At 34.9% G+C, this 19,491-nt stretch overlaps 1 protein-coding gene across 2 annotated transcripts in view; it reads right to left on the bottom strand.

The window, feature by feature from the left end:
* The window catches only part of DGKI (diacylglycerol kinase iota), a 565,471-nt gene that overhangs the window by 66,429 nt on the left and 479,551 nt on the right, over positions 1-19,491 (bottom strand). For both annotated transcript variants that reach the window (XM_051961507.1, XM_051961508.1), the window contains one exon: positions 2,010-2,035. In XM_051961507.1, the coding sequence (XP_051817467.1) occupies positions 2,010-2,035 (26 nt within the window). The remainder of the gene's footprint in view (positions 1-2,009; positions 2,036-19,491) is intronic.

The following is a 19,491-nucleotide window of genomic DNA, read 5'->3' as shown; positions in this document are numbered from 1 at the left end:
CCCTCTTGATACCACTTTGGGTATATCAAGTCAAGTCATTTTGTTTTCCCAGAAACATGTTAAATAAAAGTCTTTTTTAATTCCAACTATCATTTTAGTCTCTTCAATGGACTCTGATAGAATATTAAATATATTTTTATCACTGAATTATGGAAAGTCAATGTTGCTAAAAGCACAAAGTCTGTCTAACATTTCTCCTGGTTATCATCAAAACATAATTAAATCCAGCAAATATTCACTGTGGGCCAACTGGATACTGAACATTATGCTAAATGTGGAAGGGGTAGGAGGTTACAAAATTTAGATAAGAGATATATGCTGCCTTAATGGAAGTAGTATAGTAGAGAGATAAGACATGGCCATAGATACTTAATGATATACAACAGCATATACTGAGTACTGTAGAAAGATGTGCAAAGCAAAATCCCATAAGAAGTCTGAATGGAGGGTCATTGCTGAAAGGTTTAAGAAAGGCCTCAGAATGGCATAAATTCTGTCATCTTGTTATGAGGCTTCATGAAGGAAGTCTTTATTGCATAAAATAGCTCAAACTATGGACAGGACAAGGGATTCAGCTGCCTGAACCATCAATTAAGACCTGTCAAAATTTGGTATTACCTTGTCTTTCCAATGTCCTCTAACAACTCTGTCCCAGACAAGTTGGCTACTCTCAGCAGACAAATAGTCATTTATCCTCCTAGAATTTTTTCACTAATGTGGAAACTCTATCATAACCCATTTTTCCTATCTTGCTTTTAAAGCCCAACTCATATGTCCAGTGTGTCATGAAGCCTTTCTTAAACCTTTCAGCAATGACCCTCCATTCAGATTTCATATGGGATTTTAAGAGAAGACATAAGAATATTCCAATTAAAATGTGAGCTCATTGACAGCAGGGATTTTTCATATATATAAAACGAGAACTTAGTATATTGCCTAAAAGATAATGAATGCTTGTTGAGCTTTGACTTGTTGAGAAGAGGTTCATAGATTTTACAAAGGAAGGAATCAATGACAATAATAACCCTTAAAAGAAAACAGAACAGACTTCTATGGTTCTAAGGCTCTAGAAATTTAATGAAACTTTGAAGGGAGAAATGACCTCAGCATCTTTCCAAAGATCTAGGCGTTGGGGAAGCCTAAGCACAAAGAGCACTTGGAAATATTATTAAATAGTGGAAAAACCCTTAACTGGAAGGTTGGAAGAAGGCAGTGACATGGGTTAACTTCACAATTTTGTATAGAAACCAAACCTGCTTAATGTACTTAGAAAAGTATAGCCTGGTCCCACTTCATATGACCTGCTAGTTTCTAATAAATAATATCTTTTACCATCTTAGATATATTCTAATACTTAAATAAGCCATATGTCTTCAAATTTCCAATGGAGGAATGCCTCCAAAAACATTCTGCTAAATCTAGTAGTTTCACTAACAATTTGTTGCCTATTTTTTTTTTTTTTTTGGAAGAGAAACCATCTTTTAGTTCACTTCTTTGAAACTAGATTGAGGCCTATCCTAATATTCTAAATACTTCTCATCTAGGATTTCCACCCATCAATTGAACACTAATGTTGATAGAATTGTATATTTCATAAATTCTAAAATGTTTAAACCACAGCAAACCTTATCTCAACCTTGATTTCACCCAACAGATTTTACCTTGATAGATGAGGAAAGAAAAGTCAAGCATTTTAAGTTATTTGTATAAGGTCCCACGTGAATTGTATAAAGGAAGGAAAAGAAAAAACAAAACTTAATCTGGTCATTTTGCTAAGCAAAATAAATTTAATAAAATAGAAGCTAGCTGAATCTCCAATAATTAATGCAGACTAAGTTTTAAGAAGAAATATTGGTGCTTATAAACTGAAAAATACAGGGATTCCATCTTTGTGGCTTTTTCTCCCTACTCAATCACCGGCTCAGTCTCTTTCCAATAGTTGGAGAGCCAAGGTAAGAACAACTTCACAGATTAATCCTATGTCAATGTTGGTAAAAACAGATTCTTACCTTGATCTTCTGAAGAGACTGGTGACCTAGAAGGAGATAATAAAGCTTGATAAATCTTATCATAATAAATCTTTCATAACAATAAACATAATATATATTGGTAATAGTTGTTCTTTCTTTTTGTTTTTTTAATCATGAATGAAAATATGGCAGGACTCCCAACATGTATATGGATGTTTAGTACTTAGTTATTAGTCCCTATCAACTACTCGGGGTTAGAAAGGAGAGATAAAATGAATGAACCTGTCTGGAGGAAGAAAAGATAAAGGAATTAGAGTTTGGGAGGGGGTGAGAACTACAGAGGAATTCATCATTATATCCAGTCTACTTTAATGCTCACAACCATAAAATCTGCGAGCTATTTATAGAGAACAGCTCACACATCTTTTGTAAGAAATCTTGTGCCATATGAAGGCAGCTTGGGATAGTGAGCACAGAAAGAGAAAACCTGGATTTAAGACCTGTCTCAAGTCAATTTGCCTCTCAGTGCCTCATCAATTGTGGAAATAGAAAGAACTCTGGTCACAAAGGATTCCAATCCTGTACCTGATACTTATTTTGGGATATATTTAAGCTTTCTGGACCTCAGATTCTTGATCTCTATAATAAAGAGTGCCTGTCAGTCAGGCTCTAGACTTATGACCCCAGTTATTGAGAACTTGTGGATCAGTGGCATAAATTTCAGTAGCAAGAGTTCTTCATACCAATGAAATCAGAAGTTCAAATGCTATATATTTATTTATACAAAAATGAATGTAGCACATTACTTTTTAGAGGAATTAAATTTTTATATGGTGCTTTCCTAATCATAATCCCATGAGTATAAAGTACAGGCTAGCTCCCTGGAAGGCCTCAGGATCAGCCAGAATCAAGCTAAATCAAAGTCCTTGGGTTTTAAAGGGAGAAGTGAAGGAGGCAGGCAAGCTACCATGGGGCTTGCCAAAGATGAATCCTGGACTCTGAACTCCCACTTTTTAGATGAATAAACAATTATTTGGGTTAAGTGAACTGCCAAAGGTCACACAAATTCTAAGTAGTAAAACTAGAATCTAAACCACAATTTTGCGAATCCAAGGCTACCATCATGCCGTAACACTATGCAGTCTCTCATAAAAAAAAAAAAAAATGAATTCATAGAGCTAAAGTTTTGAAAGGAATCTGGAGAAGTTACCTCATCTACCCTCTAGTGTCCAAGGAAAATTACATTTATCGCTCAGGTATGAAAATAGGCATTGACTAGGAGAAATCCGGGCAGGCCTGAAAAACAGGCAGTGGAAATAAAGGAGAGATCTTTGATTCTGTCTCCCATCTTTTCTCTTTAGTTCCATTTTCTACAGCAATCATTTAGGAGGGAGCTCCAAGCAGAACTATTTCTTTTTTTGGGTGTGTTCTACTAGCTTATAAGAATCTGGAGGGGGGATCAGCTATGGGAAAAGGGAGAAGAAGATCCAAAAGAAACATAGATTATAAGTATAGAATTATTTTTGGAAGCTTGGCTATTAAAGCATTTCAGACAGATGAAATCACAAATTCCAAAATGTATTTGTGTATGCACACGCATACACATACATGGAGATATATTCACATATATCATACATATACATGATATGTGTACACATATATGTGTATACATATATAGATATATCTCATCTCTAATCCACAGCTCCTTAGTGACTAGAGTCTTAAATCAAGAACTAAAGGGATCTCAGAATCTTCAACCTCCTCAATGTACAGAATAAGAAACTGAGGCCCAGAGAAGTAAAAGTACCTAAAATAATAAACATTAGACATGGTATTTGAACCTACATCATTGACTGCGGAGTCAATGTGTGTATGTGTGTATGCATGTATGTGTGTGTGTGTGTGTGTGTGTGTGTATAAATATATAGTTCAAGGGATCTTTGATTTCATCAATGTGGGTACTTGCTCTAATAATGCATATTGCAACCCACCTACATTATCTCATTCTTTGCAAAATCCTATTAAGTTCTCTCCTAAATCCACCACAGAAAGCCTATGCAATATTATGCTTATATCTGGAAAATGAATGGATGTCCATCAATTGGAGAATGGTTGAGTAAATTGTGGTATATGAACGTTATGGAATATTATTGTTCTGTAAGGAATGACCAGCAGGATGAATACAGAGAGGACTGGCGAGACTTACATGAACTGATGCTAAGTGAAATGAGCAGAACCAGGAGATCATTATATACCTCAACAATGATACTGTTTGAGGATGTATTCTGATGGAAGTGGATCTCTTCGATAAAGAGAGCAAATTCAGTTTCAATTGATCAAAGATGGGCAGAAGCAGCTACACCCAAAGAAAGAACACTGGGAAATGAATATAAACTGCTTGCATTTTTGTTTTTCTTCCCAGATTATTTATACCTTCTGAATCCAATTCTCCCTGTGCAACAAGAGAACTGTTTGGTTCTGCACACATATATTGTATCTAGGATATACTGTAACCTATTCAACATGTAAAGGACTGCTTGCCATCTGGCAGAGGGGGTGGAGGAAGGGAGGGGAAAAATCGAAATAGAAGTGAATGCAAGGCATAATGCTGTAAAAAATTACGCTGGCATGAGTTCTAGCAATGAAAAGTTATTAATATTATGCTTATATTGCATGATAAGCACTAGCTACCCATTAGCTATTGTTATTCTGACATGATCAGACATTTTAGCTACTTTGAAATTATTTACAAGTATTTTCTTTATTCTGCACAAATTTATAAATGTACTTATTGTTTCTCCCTTAGAACCTATACTCCTTGTAGATTATTCCATTTCTTGTATTTACTTTTCCATCACCTCAAATAAACCTTAATAAATGTTTGTGGATTGATAGATCATTTTTTTCCTGATAAAATCCTTAATTCTGCTTCTCTGGCAACATTTCTCACAACATATTGGTCTGTTCTTAACTCCCATTTATCTCTCCATTGACTGTTATAAGCCAGAACTCTGAACTTGCAACAAGGGTGCTTATAAGGTACTAAGTGGAATTGATGAGACAATGGTTATCTAGTTTAGCATGATTCAGTGTGATTGATTTAATCTTACAACAAATAATGGTTTCCCAGAGATATAATGATTGGTTTATATTCAGTGTGGAGCATATAAGCAGGGATTGAGAGCCACAGAAGACAAGTGCACTAGAAGCTCTTGGAACCAAGGAGACAGAAATTCATTTCACCTTCAGTCAGGCTCCTGGTAGCTGGCATGATCTCCTGTGTTTCTCCACTGAGACCAAGACTTCTCTGGAAGGCTCTCCAGAAAGCTGCCCAGTATCAAGAAGCAGATATTAAAGAGTCTGGACTTTAACACCTGGCTATTCTTGTGGTGATTATTGAACTGAAATAAAGGCTGCTCCCAGAGACCCCCAAGAAAACCGAACAGAAAACATTACAATTAACCTTTGGGTGGTTCTTGATTTTACTCCTTTAGAGACTATACTGTTCCCTTATTTGCTGCCATGTGGCGTCAGCAGAAGAATCCTGGTGTTAAAAACATGTGCCTTTGTTTCAGGTAGAAATTTGGGGTCATGGAAAAAACCTCACACTATAATACCATGTTACCTCTGATTTGAGAACCAAAACTGCTGTTTTGGGCTTTGTAGTTCTAGTCCCTAATACCTCATAGATGCCTTTAAAATGGATGTTAGGTGTCAAATACATGGCCACTGATGCAGCCTACAATATTCTCCAGAACAGCTCAAATCAGATGGAAATGTAATTTTTAAAAATTTAAATACAATAAAATATAGATAACATTAAATTTTAAAATTAAATCAATGTGCAGTCCACAGGGATCTTTATTTATGAGTAAGTGGCCTTCAATCAATCTCTTTTAGGCACTTGGGACCTAAGAAAATGTTAATGATCTTGTGGGAAAAGCAAATGGACTGAATAGAGCTGTTTGTTCAGTGTAGATGAAAGTCAGAGTAGGAATATACTGTAGAGAAGTTTTGAGGGGTGGGGAGTGAAGAATGTAAAAGGAACTTTCTGTAATAGACATGACATTTGCTCTGGATTCAGGGAATCATCATCTTAATGTCACAACATATAATGATATTACTAGTGTTGCAATATTAGCATCTAGGGAGAGACAGGTTTTCATTGATCTAAAAGGACTTGGGTTAGAGATCTGTACCTCCAACCCATTCTTATGTTCCTTCATAAAGGCTATACTAAGGGATGCCCTCTCCACTTCCAATTCCTACCCTACTTATACTCTTGATAAACTTTTTTGTTTGTATTTATTATTATTATTCTGCCATAAGGTACTCATCTTAAAACTGCTTAAGCACAAAAAAGATGCCATAAAGTATTCACTGTAACAGTAAAAAAAAAAAAAAAAAAAAAAAAAAAAAGACTTGGAAATTTTAGAGAATAGGGAAGAGAGTAAAATAGTAATAGGTAAAAATCAAAAAGAAATAGAATTCAGTGAAAAAAAATGGTACCTTAAGCTATATAGGTCACTGAATACCCTAAAGTCAGTGAACTTTCTTCTTCCTGTTATTGTCTACTACAATGAAAAGTTATGAGATCTTGAAAAGCAGTGTCTTCACTTTTGAAAGTGTAAAAAGACTTCTCTGCATACTTTTCTACTTACTCTTCTGGGGATAAAGTTTTTAAATGGAAGGATGTTTAGGGGTGGCTTAATTTTTCAGGCTACACAAGCACTATGGATCCATGCCAGTTTCAAAGATGATTCTATTTGTTCAAAGTTGAGCACAAAAATATATCTTTCCAAGAATCTATCACCCTTTATGGCACATAGTAGGGTATCTAGTGAATGTTTAATGAATGAGTGAACTAATTAATGGAGGATTTGTGATTAATTTCTCACAAAGTTTATAAACAAGAAAGAAAAAAACATGTGTCTCTCAAATTATTCAAGTGAAGAAATAAGGCGGAATTTTTTCTCTGCAGAATTAAAAGCAAAGGATTATCACTCAGTCTGAAAAATGCCAGATGGTCCCTTTAATGTCCCAAAGGGATGTATTCTGGTCTGCATCTAGCAACTAAGAGAGAACTATCAATTTCAGAGTTTTGGCAAATGCTATGGTGTACTTCTATGTTGAATGTCTTCCACACTCTTATGACTAGTGGAATGTGGGTCCAGCTGCAGCACTTCAACCCTCACTCTGAATTTTACCTTTAACAGAAGATGGATGACACATGGATGAGACTAGCAAGGGATGTGGATCAGGCACCACTGCTAAAAATGCACATTGAAGAGATTAAATGGGATTTGGAGTGAGAGAGACGCCAGCTATAGAATGGAATAAAAGAAAAGGAAAAAAAAAAGTTCCTAGAAAAGGTGATTTGGATTCTGCCACCAAATATTTTCCATCAGAAAACAATGAAGTCTCACAATATTTTTGTCCTGTCCCTAAGAATTATAGCATTGCCAAATACTAGATTTAGAACTGGCAGAGATCTCAGAGGCCATTGCATCTAAACCTATTATTTTATAGATTAAAAAAAAAAGTTATGGAGGATCTTGTCTTTAATCCTCTTTTCTACTTTCTTTATTCTTTAGCTTGGAAAACTTATGGTTTCCAAGATGGTAGATATACCATGATTCCTTTATCACCTCTACCAGAGTAGTACCAGCTGTGAAAACTCTTCCAAATTTTAGTTGCACATATTTTACTACTTAAAGGAAATATCTACTTGGCTGTTCCACTATTAATACAAATACAACATGCTTAATGTTGGGCTCATACTCTTTCCCTAAAATCTGGCTGTTGACTTCCCAATTTCTACCAAAAGGACTTTCTTTCTCTTCTGTTTTTATTCAATCCTGAATACTTGAAATCATGCTTGAAATTGGGAGCTATTATGAGGAGCCTAAAGACTAAATTTTAACAAAAATTGTGAGGGTGGGAACATTGGAAAATACAGCATATCTTGACTATCAGAAATACCTTTTTATTCTGTCTGCTCATTTATTCTCATTCTTTAACTAGAAAGTATGGCTTTGATAAACCTAAATGTTTGGAACCAATAGTGGGGTAAAAACTCAGTCCTTTGACTTTCTATCCTCATCCTACAATATTATAAATTCAAATCTCTGCTGAACATATAAAAGAAGAAATTCCATTTTCAAGAAAAATCTCTTAAGTGTACTCAATTCTGGGACTCTAGGAATAAAAAAAAAAATCAATTACAAAAACTAGAAGGTATTCCCCACAATCATTGCAGAAAAAGAGTTGATGGTCATAGACATCTATAGGCTCAATATAAACCAACAACTTTTTGATCAATAGCATAAAATAATGACACTTATTTTTATTTATGGTTTATGGAATCAATTTCATTAGTTTGTAACAAAACAATGTATAACAAGACAGCATATAAAATGCAGATCAATCTCCTCTGCTAAGCAATTACTTTGATTTATTTAATGCTCTTTTATGTTCAATTTGAAACTATATTGGTATAGGGTTTTGGTATAGAGAAGCTTTAGAGTAAATAAAGTAATATTAAATTTGTGGTGACCTTCTATAATATACTTATCTGTTTGACCACGAAATACCTGTGTGACTGGCACACAATTTTAGTCCAAATCTAAGTAAAAGATGGATTGTTTTTGAATAACTATTTGTCCCCCCCCCACATGCTTCATTCACTAAACTTCTCAAATCCTAATATGCTCACACCCTCACTGAAGACAAACAGGTTACTTCCAAAATTGAAATAAAATTGCTGGGTAGAGCAAAGGCTGTAAGTTTTTTTTTTTTTTTTTTTTTGTAGGAAACAGGAATAGAGTTAGTAAATAGTTAAATAAAGATTTTGGAGAAGAACATTATTTAGATGGGTAGAAAACAAATAGGGGACAAGAAGGAGAAGATTACAGATAAATCAAAGAAGATAGATCTATCAGGGAGGTAAAAACTCAGATTAAGGACAACTGGGGAATAACCATGATTGTTGAGCCCTTCCTCCCTCATTACCCACAGTGGAATAATACAGTAGATCAGCATCTTCTCAGTGAGAATTAATTTATCATAGGCCAAAATACATAGAGTTATAAGAGACCTTAGAGGTCATAAAATCCTACTCTTTGATTTTACAAATGAGAAAACTAAAGGACAGACACTTTAAATTACTTGTCCAAAATCACATCGAGAGTCAGCAATTTAGAGAGGAGTTGAACAAGATTCTCTGATTCTAAATATAGTCCTCTTCTCAATATACTATTATCATATTAACTCTTGCAGAGATTGGGTTTTTAGAGATTGAGAAACAGGAAAGGTAAGCTTTCATTCATGAGGTTGGAAGAGAAGAACATTGCACTGAGATAAAAGTGTGAACAATACTATTTCTTCATAGGAGGACTCCATTGTGACAGTTAGGGAAGGGAGGTAGAAATTGGGAAAAAGTTGAGATTTATAGCATGTATGTCTATTGTTTTAAATTTTATTATGCTTTTATCCAGTCTAATTAAATTGGTACTCATTTTGAACTTGAAAAGGAGTGAATGACTAAAGTAACATTCTGGGCCTGGGAAAGGAAAGTCATGCCCCATATGTGAAGACAGAGCCAGATGAGTCTTTGTCATAAATGACACATATTCTTAGGTAAAGAGCCTGGGGAGATGGGGGGGGTAGAGTGATTAATAGCTAGGTGCCCCAGGGTCCTTCTTGCCAGTTGAGAAAACCCAGATCTCACCACTGTTACAATAATAATAGCTGGCATTTATATAGGATTTTTAAGCACAATTTCATTTGATTTCATTAGAACCAGGGCTCAATTTTTAACTTTTGAAAGCAAAGGGGGGAAAAAGATGTGTCACAATATATTGATCTGTTCTTAGGGCCTGAGGACAGAGAAATCCACCTAGCTTCCAACCAGCACATTCTGAATCTATTCAGCCAAATAGGTGCATTATTCATGAAGACAAAAGCCCCAAGAGGAAGGCTGTGCTTCTTTGTAACATAGCTTTGAAAAAATCAATAAACCTGGCACCGAAATAGTTGGCATTGTGACTATTTAAAGCAGGCTGGTTACTATTTCAGATCCCAGTCTGAGTGTACTGCCTTGCCATCAGTTTTATTTGTGACACATACTTCTCTTTGGTGATAGCCAAGCTCTAAATCTGTTCACACTGAAAGAATTTCTGTTACTAGAATAAAACTATTTCACTATTTAGAAAGATCTCAGCATTTCTTCCTTGGTTTTCTGGATTTAACATTTTTTTTTCCTGTGTGTAGTTTTAATCCAAGAACACTAAGATGCTGCATAATTTAGCACTATCCCCTTAGGCTTTGCTACAGCTATACAATGTCAATCCTTGGAGATTTTAAAGAACAAATATACATGCATATATACATATATGTGTGTGAATATATATATACATATATATATTCAAATTTGGATGTAATCTTGTTTGGCGCCTATGGATGAACTAGTAACCTGTGAAGATCATGTCTGTGATTCATCTTTCTCTTTTTTTGAATCATTCCTATAATACTACAATCTACAAACAGAAAAAGTAGAATAGGTAGTCTCCCTAAAAGTAAAGCCTAGAATGAACTTGGAAAAGACACTGTAGGGACAGAGCAAAGAAGATACTATATCATGGATCAACACTCTTCTTTGGATCAGGCTCATCAAGAGCAAAGTTGCATCTAACCCATTTCTTCCAGCTCAATGGTTACAATTGAACTTGGAGGTTTATGATCCACTCCCACACATTTATAAAAACTCACTGGGAATAAAGACCCTCCTCCATTTTCTGTATACAGGCAACGAGTAAGGAATGAAAGTAGATTCCAGAGGAAGCTAGAAGTAATGACAAATAAGTAATAGACATGCTAGAAATTGGAAAAGATGCCAAAAGATGGAAATAATTGATGTTGAAGGGGCAGTGAGAAAATAGAAAAACAATAAACTTATGGTGGAGCTGTAAATTGGACCAAATATTTTGTAAAGCAATTTGAAATCACATTAAATAAGTAGTTACAATAAACATGTCTGTTGACTTACAGATTCAACTATTAGGTATATCCAAGGGAACTCAAAAGACAGAAGAGAAGGTTCTATATATTACAAAATATTCATAGCAACCAATTTTTTGGTGTCGAAGAACTTTAAATAAACTGCATACCCACATATATAGGAATGGCCAAATTGCCTTAAATTAATTTGTTTTAAGTATCCTTTGGGGCTGCCAAATACATATGGGAAGTACATATGGAAACAAGCTACATATTTAATGGAACATCATATATAATATGGAAAGACAAATATGAAGAATTTAGAGAAGCATGGAAACACTTTTATGAATTGTTACAAAATGAAATAAGCATAATTAATGTTCAAAATTACTACAATAATATAAATGGAAATCATTTTAAAATGAAATTGAAATTTATATAATTGTGATGATTAAATCTGATACTGAAGCAACATCAAGAAAATTCATTTCCCTTTCATCTTTGAAACAGAAAGTGGGGAAATTTCTGGGTGTAGAGCCAAGATAGAGGAGTAAAGAAAGCAATGAGCCAAGCTCTCCTAATATTTCTCTCTAAATAGTTTTAAGATAACTTCTCAAATTGAATTCTGGAATAGAAGAGCCAACAAAAGGTCAGATCTCTGAGACATTATTCCAGCTCAAGACAATTTAAGAGGTCAGAAATATCTGTGAGATGGGGTTAGAGACTGACCTTGAGCTTCATGTAGATGAAACATCAGGTATATGACTAGGTTGTGTTGACAAGCAATCAATTTTGAAAGCTCTCATGCCAAAAATAATAAGATCCAGTTACTGATCAGAAAGAGATTACAGGGAAATCTTATGCTGTTGCTAGATGGAGGATCAGATGGTATTTTAAGAGAAGCTTTTTTTGGTTAGGAGGGAGTAGGCAATATCACTGAGGAACAATATCACTTGTGACCCGAAGGGAAAAATCTCAGGGAATCAAGAGCCCTTCCTGGGTAAGGACCATAGATCAGGATAGTAGAGGAGTAACCATATCTTTCTCTAGATCACACCATCTTAGAAGCACCCAAAATTTCCACTTCTCCAGAATTAGCTCTGAAAACAGTAGTGTAAAAAAGCCTGATGTTTGAGACTGTACCCCTCCACCTACCATGCTGGGAACAGAGTCTACCATTAACATTGTTTCAAATCAAAAAAAAAAAAAAAAAAAGTAGATAAACAGGGAAAAGTTACTATGGTGATTGGGAAGATCAAGGCACAAATTCAGCAGAAGACAATATAGTCCAAATAACTACAAGCAAAGCCTCAGAGAAAAAAAAGTGAACTAGACACAAGCCCAGTGAGAATTAGAGCTAAAATTATTTTCAAAACCAAATAAGAATAATACAACAAAAATTAAATAAAGGAATAAAGACAAAGAGAGAAAATTATGAAGAAATAATTAATAATTAACAAGTTGGTAAGAAGAGACATAAAATATACTGAAGAAAATAAGTCCTTACAAAAAACAGAATTTGCCAAATAGAAAAAAAGATACAGAAAAAGAAACTGAGAACCATGATGGTGTATTTTCCCTCCTTTCTTTAGAAGGAACTTTCTAAAGTCACAAAACATTCGGAGCCTCTAGAATTGTCAATGGTATAGACTTTTATTCATATCTTCTGGGAAAACTTATGAATGGAATGAGAATGGTCCCTGATGTTTGAGAAAATGAGAGTATGAGAGCCAAGTGGGAAGTTTTCACCTGGCTATCAGATTGCTCTTTTCTTCTATGCCCTGTTCTGCTCTGCTTTGTGGGGATTCACTACATGGATGGTGATTCATGGCAATTTGACCTAAATTGTGAAACTCACACTTTGATCCTAATAATCCATCAAACACTTCCTCGTGCAACAATCTACTATGTCTGGGAAAGATGAAAGAACATTCCCCCACCTCCAACAATGATTCCCTTGTCTCTGAAAGCAAGATAGAATCTCTCTCACCTTATTCTATTATAGCACTAATTGAAGAGCTTGTGGGAGAGAAAGACCACAAGGACATGCTAACTTTAAAGACTTAGAGATTAAGTAGTCAGGAAGAGATATCCTAAAGAAGTGCTATCTTTCAAAAATCTTTCCTAAAAAATGATTCTTCTCCTGGAATTTCTCTACTTTCCTGTCAATTCCTTAGACATTCTTAGCAGAGCTTTAGAGCTGGATAGATGAAAATGGCTAAGGAGATTTTGTGTGATGGTTCAGTGGTGAACAGCCCCATGACTGCCTTAGTGATTTACATGCTAATTCCTGTCCTGGTGTGAAGTTTAAGCACAACCACATTTATCATCCCCAGGCAGTGTCTTCTTCACTCTTTTCAGTAAAGGCAGCAATCCCTGCTATCAGATGAGTCAATATTGGGACTTTAATATGTAATGGGCTGAGGCTTGAGTTGATGCACTGAGGTCCCAAGCACATGAGGCTAAATAGTAATTGGACCATACTCTATTAATATATAAGCTTGGAAAAAGAATGGCCCCCACCCACTCTTTGTGCAAGTCCTGATGTGTTGTATAGGAAATGACGATTTTGGTGGGTGGAGGCAGGGGAGTGGAAAAGGAAGGGGAGGAGAGGCTTTTGGAATTGCCATTGCCACGGTTGGCTCGGCTCGCGTCTCTCTCTCTTAGCTGGCTTCCTGTTGCAACTGCCTATATTTGCTATCGCAATCTTTCTTGCCTATATTTGCTATTGCAATCTTTATTCACCTCTTCACTTCAATAAATATTGAAGATTTTTCCCTTAACCTGAATTCCTGACTCTGGCTGATTTTAAATACGCGGTCATTACATTAATCAATAACCGAGTGGTGGTTCTTATACAGACTGGAATCAGAGATGAATTTAGAAGGGCTTTTTGTAAAAGTTTTTTAATTAGTTGTTAGTACTGGTGCTTCTGCCTATAGAGGTGATCACAGAATATCTCTACCACCTCACCAATGAAATTGGTGAAATTTCATATAGTGAAATTCTTTAATATTAAGAATAGGTATGAAGCTTCCAAACCTCTGAAAGTCATCCTGAATTTTAAAAAAAGTCACAGATAAGAGACTGCTAAAGTCTTGGTTTTTTAAAATATGACTTGATGCAATGTTATCTTTCCCTCACCAGAAAATTGTGTCTCTCCTAGTCTCTGCTGGACCAAAGAGGTAACACTGCAAAGTCCAAACACATTAACCTTTCATATCTGAGTATTGGACCCTCTTTTAACCTCCTTGGGGGGGTTCTATGCCCTTGTTTTTCAAGGTCCTCAACTATATGCTCAAGAGACAAGTTATTGTAGTGATTAAGAAGAATATCAATCCAGACTTCCCTTTTCCCTTCACATCATTTTTGTAGGTGTAAGGATGATCTTTATTGGAAACTCTATGTTCACTTGTACAATTCATCCTCTGATTGTTATTTGTGTGAACAACCTTGAGAGAGTTTATTTTTTAACCCTTGGCCTCCAATATTACAACAAGCATTATTATCTTGGCTACATTAGCTAGTCCCAAAAATACTTTACAAAATTCACTTTGAATTGTTTCATGCCATTTCTTTTTCAAAATCTTTGGGATCTTTCTATTGTACCCAAGCCCATTGCTGTGCCTGTTGATCTGTCTAACCAAAAAGCCTAGAAGAAATCATATCCACTTATTGTTGGTTAACTATCTTGTACCCGATCGTCTGCTTTTTCCTGGGTCTATTAGTGATGTTTGGTCTTTCCTTGATAGGCTGATCCTTTTTGTTGAGTACAAGAATACCCATCCCATTTCTGTTGCTCCAGATGCTGGTGATATGGTTCCTCCAAGCCTGATATCCTGAAGTTCTTCCTAAGAAGTTGCAAAACTAAGAATTCTTGCCCTGTGGATATATTTCTTGTATTTCTATGATAAGCTGGTATCTATCTTCATGGGCAAATACTATCATCAACACTATTGTTTTTGTTCTCACACCATCTGTTGAGTGTGGTACCTACTGAGTAGATGCCCCTGGAGTTGCCATTGCAATAAATGCTGCAAAATGGGTGAAGATCAGGAAAAGTCCAAAGAAATCCCCAGCAAAATCTTAGTGTATAAGAAGAAACTTTTTCCTAAAGTCATAACTAACAAGTGCCAGCATAGGACCAAGAAAGGTCAACAAGATCAATTGGGGCTTAGCATTCTAACATTCTAGCAGCTCAGATGCCCTCTATCTGCTTTTCATGGGTGCTCCTTCTAAGACAGAACAATCTCCACTTGAATTTATACTAGGTGCATACATCTCTTTCTTCTAACACACATCTTTAAAAATTCCCACCTTATTCTAATTAACTAGGTTCTACCAACAATCTCTTAGCTACAAAGAGAATGTAGGAAGGGAAGTTATAAGTTGAGGAAGAAGAAAAACCAGTTTATTATGCAAATCCTATGTCATTCATTTTGGGATCAAATGGAGACTTACCCTGACCTTTTACTAAATACATAACTCTTCCAAAACAGATACTGTTATATGCTATATTTATAGTCACTGAACTGTATAGATTTTTTATAAGCTGTGTAGTAAATAATATGTATGAGTTTGCTTATATTTCTCACCTTTGGAAACAAGAAAATATTTATCTATGAAATATCTTTTTCCATGTATGTCTCTCTCACTGTCTCTCTTCTCCCACACCCCCTTCTCTATCACTATCTCTTTCTCTCTATCTCCATATATATATAGAGAGATATATATTACATATATATTCATATATATGTACATATATATATCCAACATAAGTAAGAACATTTATTTATTTTGAATATCTTTTAAATTTGTCTATACCATACTGTAAATACAGAAGTTAAACAACTCATTAGGTATCCTCTGTATTTTACATGCCTTTTTCAGTTGAACTAGTAATATTATCTGTGCATATAAAGTAAATTTCACATTTTTTAAAGGAAGAAATAATAAAAGATATTCAATCTCTCTACCTCCTACCCAAAAAAAGAAAATAAGTACAAAACTTCACTGATGAAAATAACTACTTGAAAAGCAAAACTGGCCAAATAGGAAAAGAGGTACAAAAGCTCACTGAAGAACATAATTCCTTAAAAAAAAATTAGAATTCAGAAAGTGGAAACTAACTGCTCCATGAGACATCAAAAAACAATAAGACAAAGTCAAAAAGTAAAAAAAAAAAAAAAAAGGAAAAACTGGCATGGAAAATAGATCAAGAGGGACAGCTAGTTGGTGTAGTGAATAGGGCACCAGCCCTGAAGTCAGGAGGACCTAAGTTCAAATCTGGCCTCAGGCACTTAGCACTTTAACATTTCCTGGGCAAGTCACTCAACCCCAATTGCCTCAGCCAAAAAAAAAAAAAAAAAAAAAAAAAAAAAGATCAAAGAGAGAGAATTTTAAAATTATTGAACTACTTGAACATCATGATTAGAAAAAGAGCCTAGACATCATATATTAAAAAATTATCAAGGAAAACTGCCTCAATGTCCTAGAATCTGGGGGTAAAATAGAAATTTAAGAATCCACTGATCACCAGAAAAAGATGCCAAATTAAAAACTCCCATAAATATTATAGTCAAATTCCTAGGTCAAAGGAAAAATGCTTCAAGTACTCAGAAAGAAACTATTCAAATATCATGGAACCAAAGTGAGGTACAACCAAAATTTATCAGCTTTGACATAAAAGATGTGGAGGACTTGGAATATAATGTTCTCAAAAAAGATGTTACTACTATCACAAATAATCTACCAAGAAAGGGGGGAAGGGGTATTTTATGAAATAGAGGACTTGCAAGCATTCCTGATGAAAAGACCAGGAAAATTTGACTTCTAAATATAAGACTCAAGAGAAATATAAAAAAAAATAAACATGAAAAAGAAACCATAAAGGACTCAAAAGGTTAAACTATTTATCTTTGTATATGGGGAGATTATACATGCAACATTTAAGAACTTTATCATTATTAAGACAGTGAGAGGGATTCTACATAGAAGTAGAGCATGGAAGTGAGTCAGTTATACTGGGATAATGTTTTAAAATGAGTAGGCAAAAAAAGAGATGACCTGGACAAAGAGGGAAGAGATAGGAAAAATAGAAAAATTGTTTCACATAAATGAAGTGTGCAAATTCTTAAAGGAAAAGTTAAATGCATTATAAGAGGAAATCTATTGTCTACAATAAAACTATACTAGTGGGGGATCTCAACTTTCCCAGTTGTACATGTTGTTTTCATCTAAAAAAACTAATCATGTAATAGGGCATAAAATCATTACCAGATTCGGAAAAACAAAAATATTAAATGCATCATTTTCAGACCATAATACAATAAAAATTACATTCAATAAAGGGTTGTGGAAGTACTTAAAAGAAAATTATCTCTCTAAATATCTACATCAATAAAAGAGAGAAAAAGCAGATCATGGATTGGACATGCAATTAAAAAAAACTAGAAAAAACAAATTAGAAATCCCCAATTATACACCAAAATGAAAATCAAAAGAGAGATTAATCTACCATCAGTTCCTCTGGGATATAATAGATTTTTCTTTGGCAATAGTGAAGAAACTCCCTGATATACTGTTACAACTGAAACAACGTCTTCTGATCTTTTTCTCCTTTACTCCCAAAAGGTTTGGAGAAAGACAATCATATATTTCCCTTATGTATATCTAAGGTAATCAATCATCTTTCATTAGATCCAGTAGTTCTGTACTTCAATGTCATATGTCCTCTATTGGATCTTAGATTTAAGGAATGTCAATATTTCTATAACATGGACCTTAATGCCTTTCTAATGTGAGATGTCTTTCTTTCATTCATTCCCACAAATTATCCATTCAATGTATTTGGGATTTTACACTGTGTTGCTTATTGATATGTGAATACCAATGAAAATGTGAATTGTTATTCCTTGAAGTATTGAAGTATACATACTGTAAAGCCTTGCAAAAAAGACTAACTTTGGAGTCTGAGCAATTGGGTTTAAATTCTCCTTCTGAAATTTACTACCTGTGTGACCTTAGGTAAATCAATTGAGCTCTCTGAGTTTTAATTTCCTTACTTCTAAAATGGGGGTTTGAATTAACTGGTCTTTAAGGTTTCTTCTAGCTCCAAACCTATGATTCTAGGTTCTCTCAAAATGCTCCTAAATGGGTTTTCTTTACTTGGTATTTTTTCTATACAGCTCCCATGGATTTAATTACCACATCTATGCTGATGATTCTCAAATCTACTTATTCTGCCCTAACCTCTCTGCTGACCTTGCATTTCCAACTGTTTTCCAAAAATCTCAGATTGGAAATCTAGTAGATATCTTAAAACTCAACATGCATAAAACTGAATTTGTTATTTTTTTCCTTAAACCTTTAGCACCTCCAGCAGAACTTCCCAATTTCTAAAAAGGGCAACACCAATTCCTCAGAATCACAATTTTTCATACTCCATGTTCAAAGGTTTGTCAATTTCACAATATTTCTCAAATTTGCCTCCTTCTCTTCTCTAATACTGCTATCACTATGGTGCATACCCTCATTATTTTACTCCTGGACTACTGAAATAATCCTCTTGTGTGTCTGCTTGCCTCATGTTTCCTCACTTCAGTCCATCTTCATTTAGCCACCAAAGTGATTTTCCTAAAGACTAGATCTGACCATAAACTCCAACAGTTCCCTATTGCCTCCCAGATAAAATATGAAATCTACTGTTTTTTTGTTCAGGACCCTTCACAACATGTCCTTCCCTTCTATTTTTCTAGTATTCATACATCTTATTTCTCAACATGCATGCTTTGATCCAATGACTTTCTTACTTTCCCACAAACAAGATATTCTGTCTTTTAGATCTAGGATTTTCTTTTCTTTTTTTATTATTTTTATTTAATAATTACTTTATATTGACACTCGTTTCTGTTCCAATTTTTTTCCCTCCCTCCCTCCACCCCCTCCCCTAGATGGCAAGCAGTCCTTTATATGTTGGATATGTTGCAGTATATCCTAGATACAATATAGGTTTGCAGAACCGAACAGTTCTCTTGTTGCATAGGGAGAATTGTATTCAGAAGGTATAAATAACCCGGGAAGAAAAACAAAAATGCAGATAGTTCACATTCGTTTCCCAGTGTTCTTTCTTTGGGTGTAGCTGCTTTTGTCCGTCATTTATCAATTGAAACTCAGGTCTCTTTGTCAAAGAAATCCCCTTCCATCAAAATATGTCCTCATACAATATCGTTGTCGAGGTGTATAATGATCTCCTGGTTCTGCTCATTTCACTTAGCATCAGTTCATGTAAGTCTCGCCAGTCCTCTCTGTATTCATCCTGCTGGTCATTTCTTACAGAACAATAATATTCCATAACATTCATATACCATAATTTACCCAGCCATTATCCAATTGATGGGCATCCATTCATTTTCCAGTTTCTAGCCACTACAAACAGGGCTGCTACAAACATTTTGGCACATACAGGTCCCTTTCCCTTCTTTAGTATTTCTTTGGGATATAAGCCCAATAGAAACACTGCTGG

This window comes from Antechinus flavipes, chromosome 5, assembly GCF_016432865.1.
Source record: "Antechinus flavipes isolate AdamAnt ecotype Samford, QLD, Australia chromosome 5, AdamAnt_v2, whole genome shotgun sequence".
NCBI lineage: Eukaryota > Metazoa > Chordata > Mammalia > Dasyuromorphia > Dasyuridae > Antechinus > Antechinus flavipes.
Note: the sequence above shows the minus strand (reverse complement) of the source record. Positions and strands in the feature narration are given on the sequence as shown.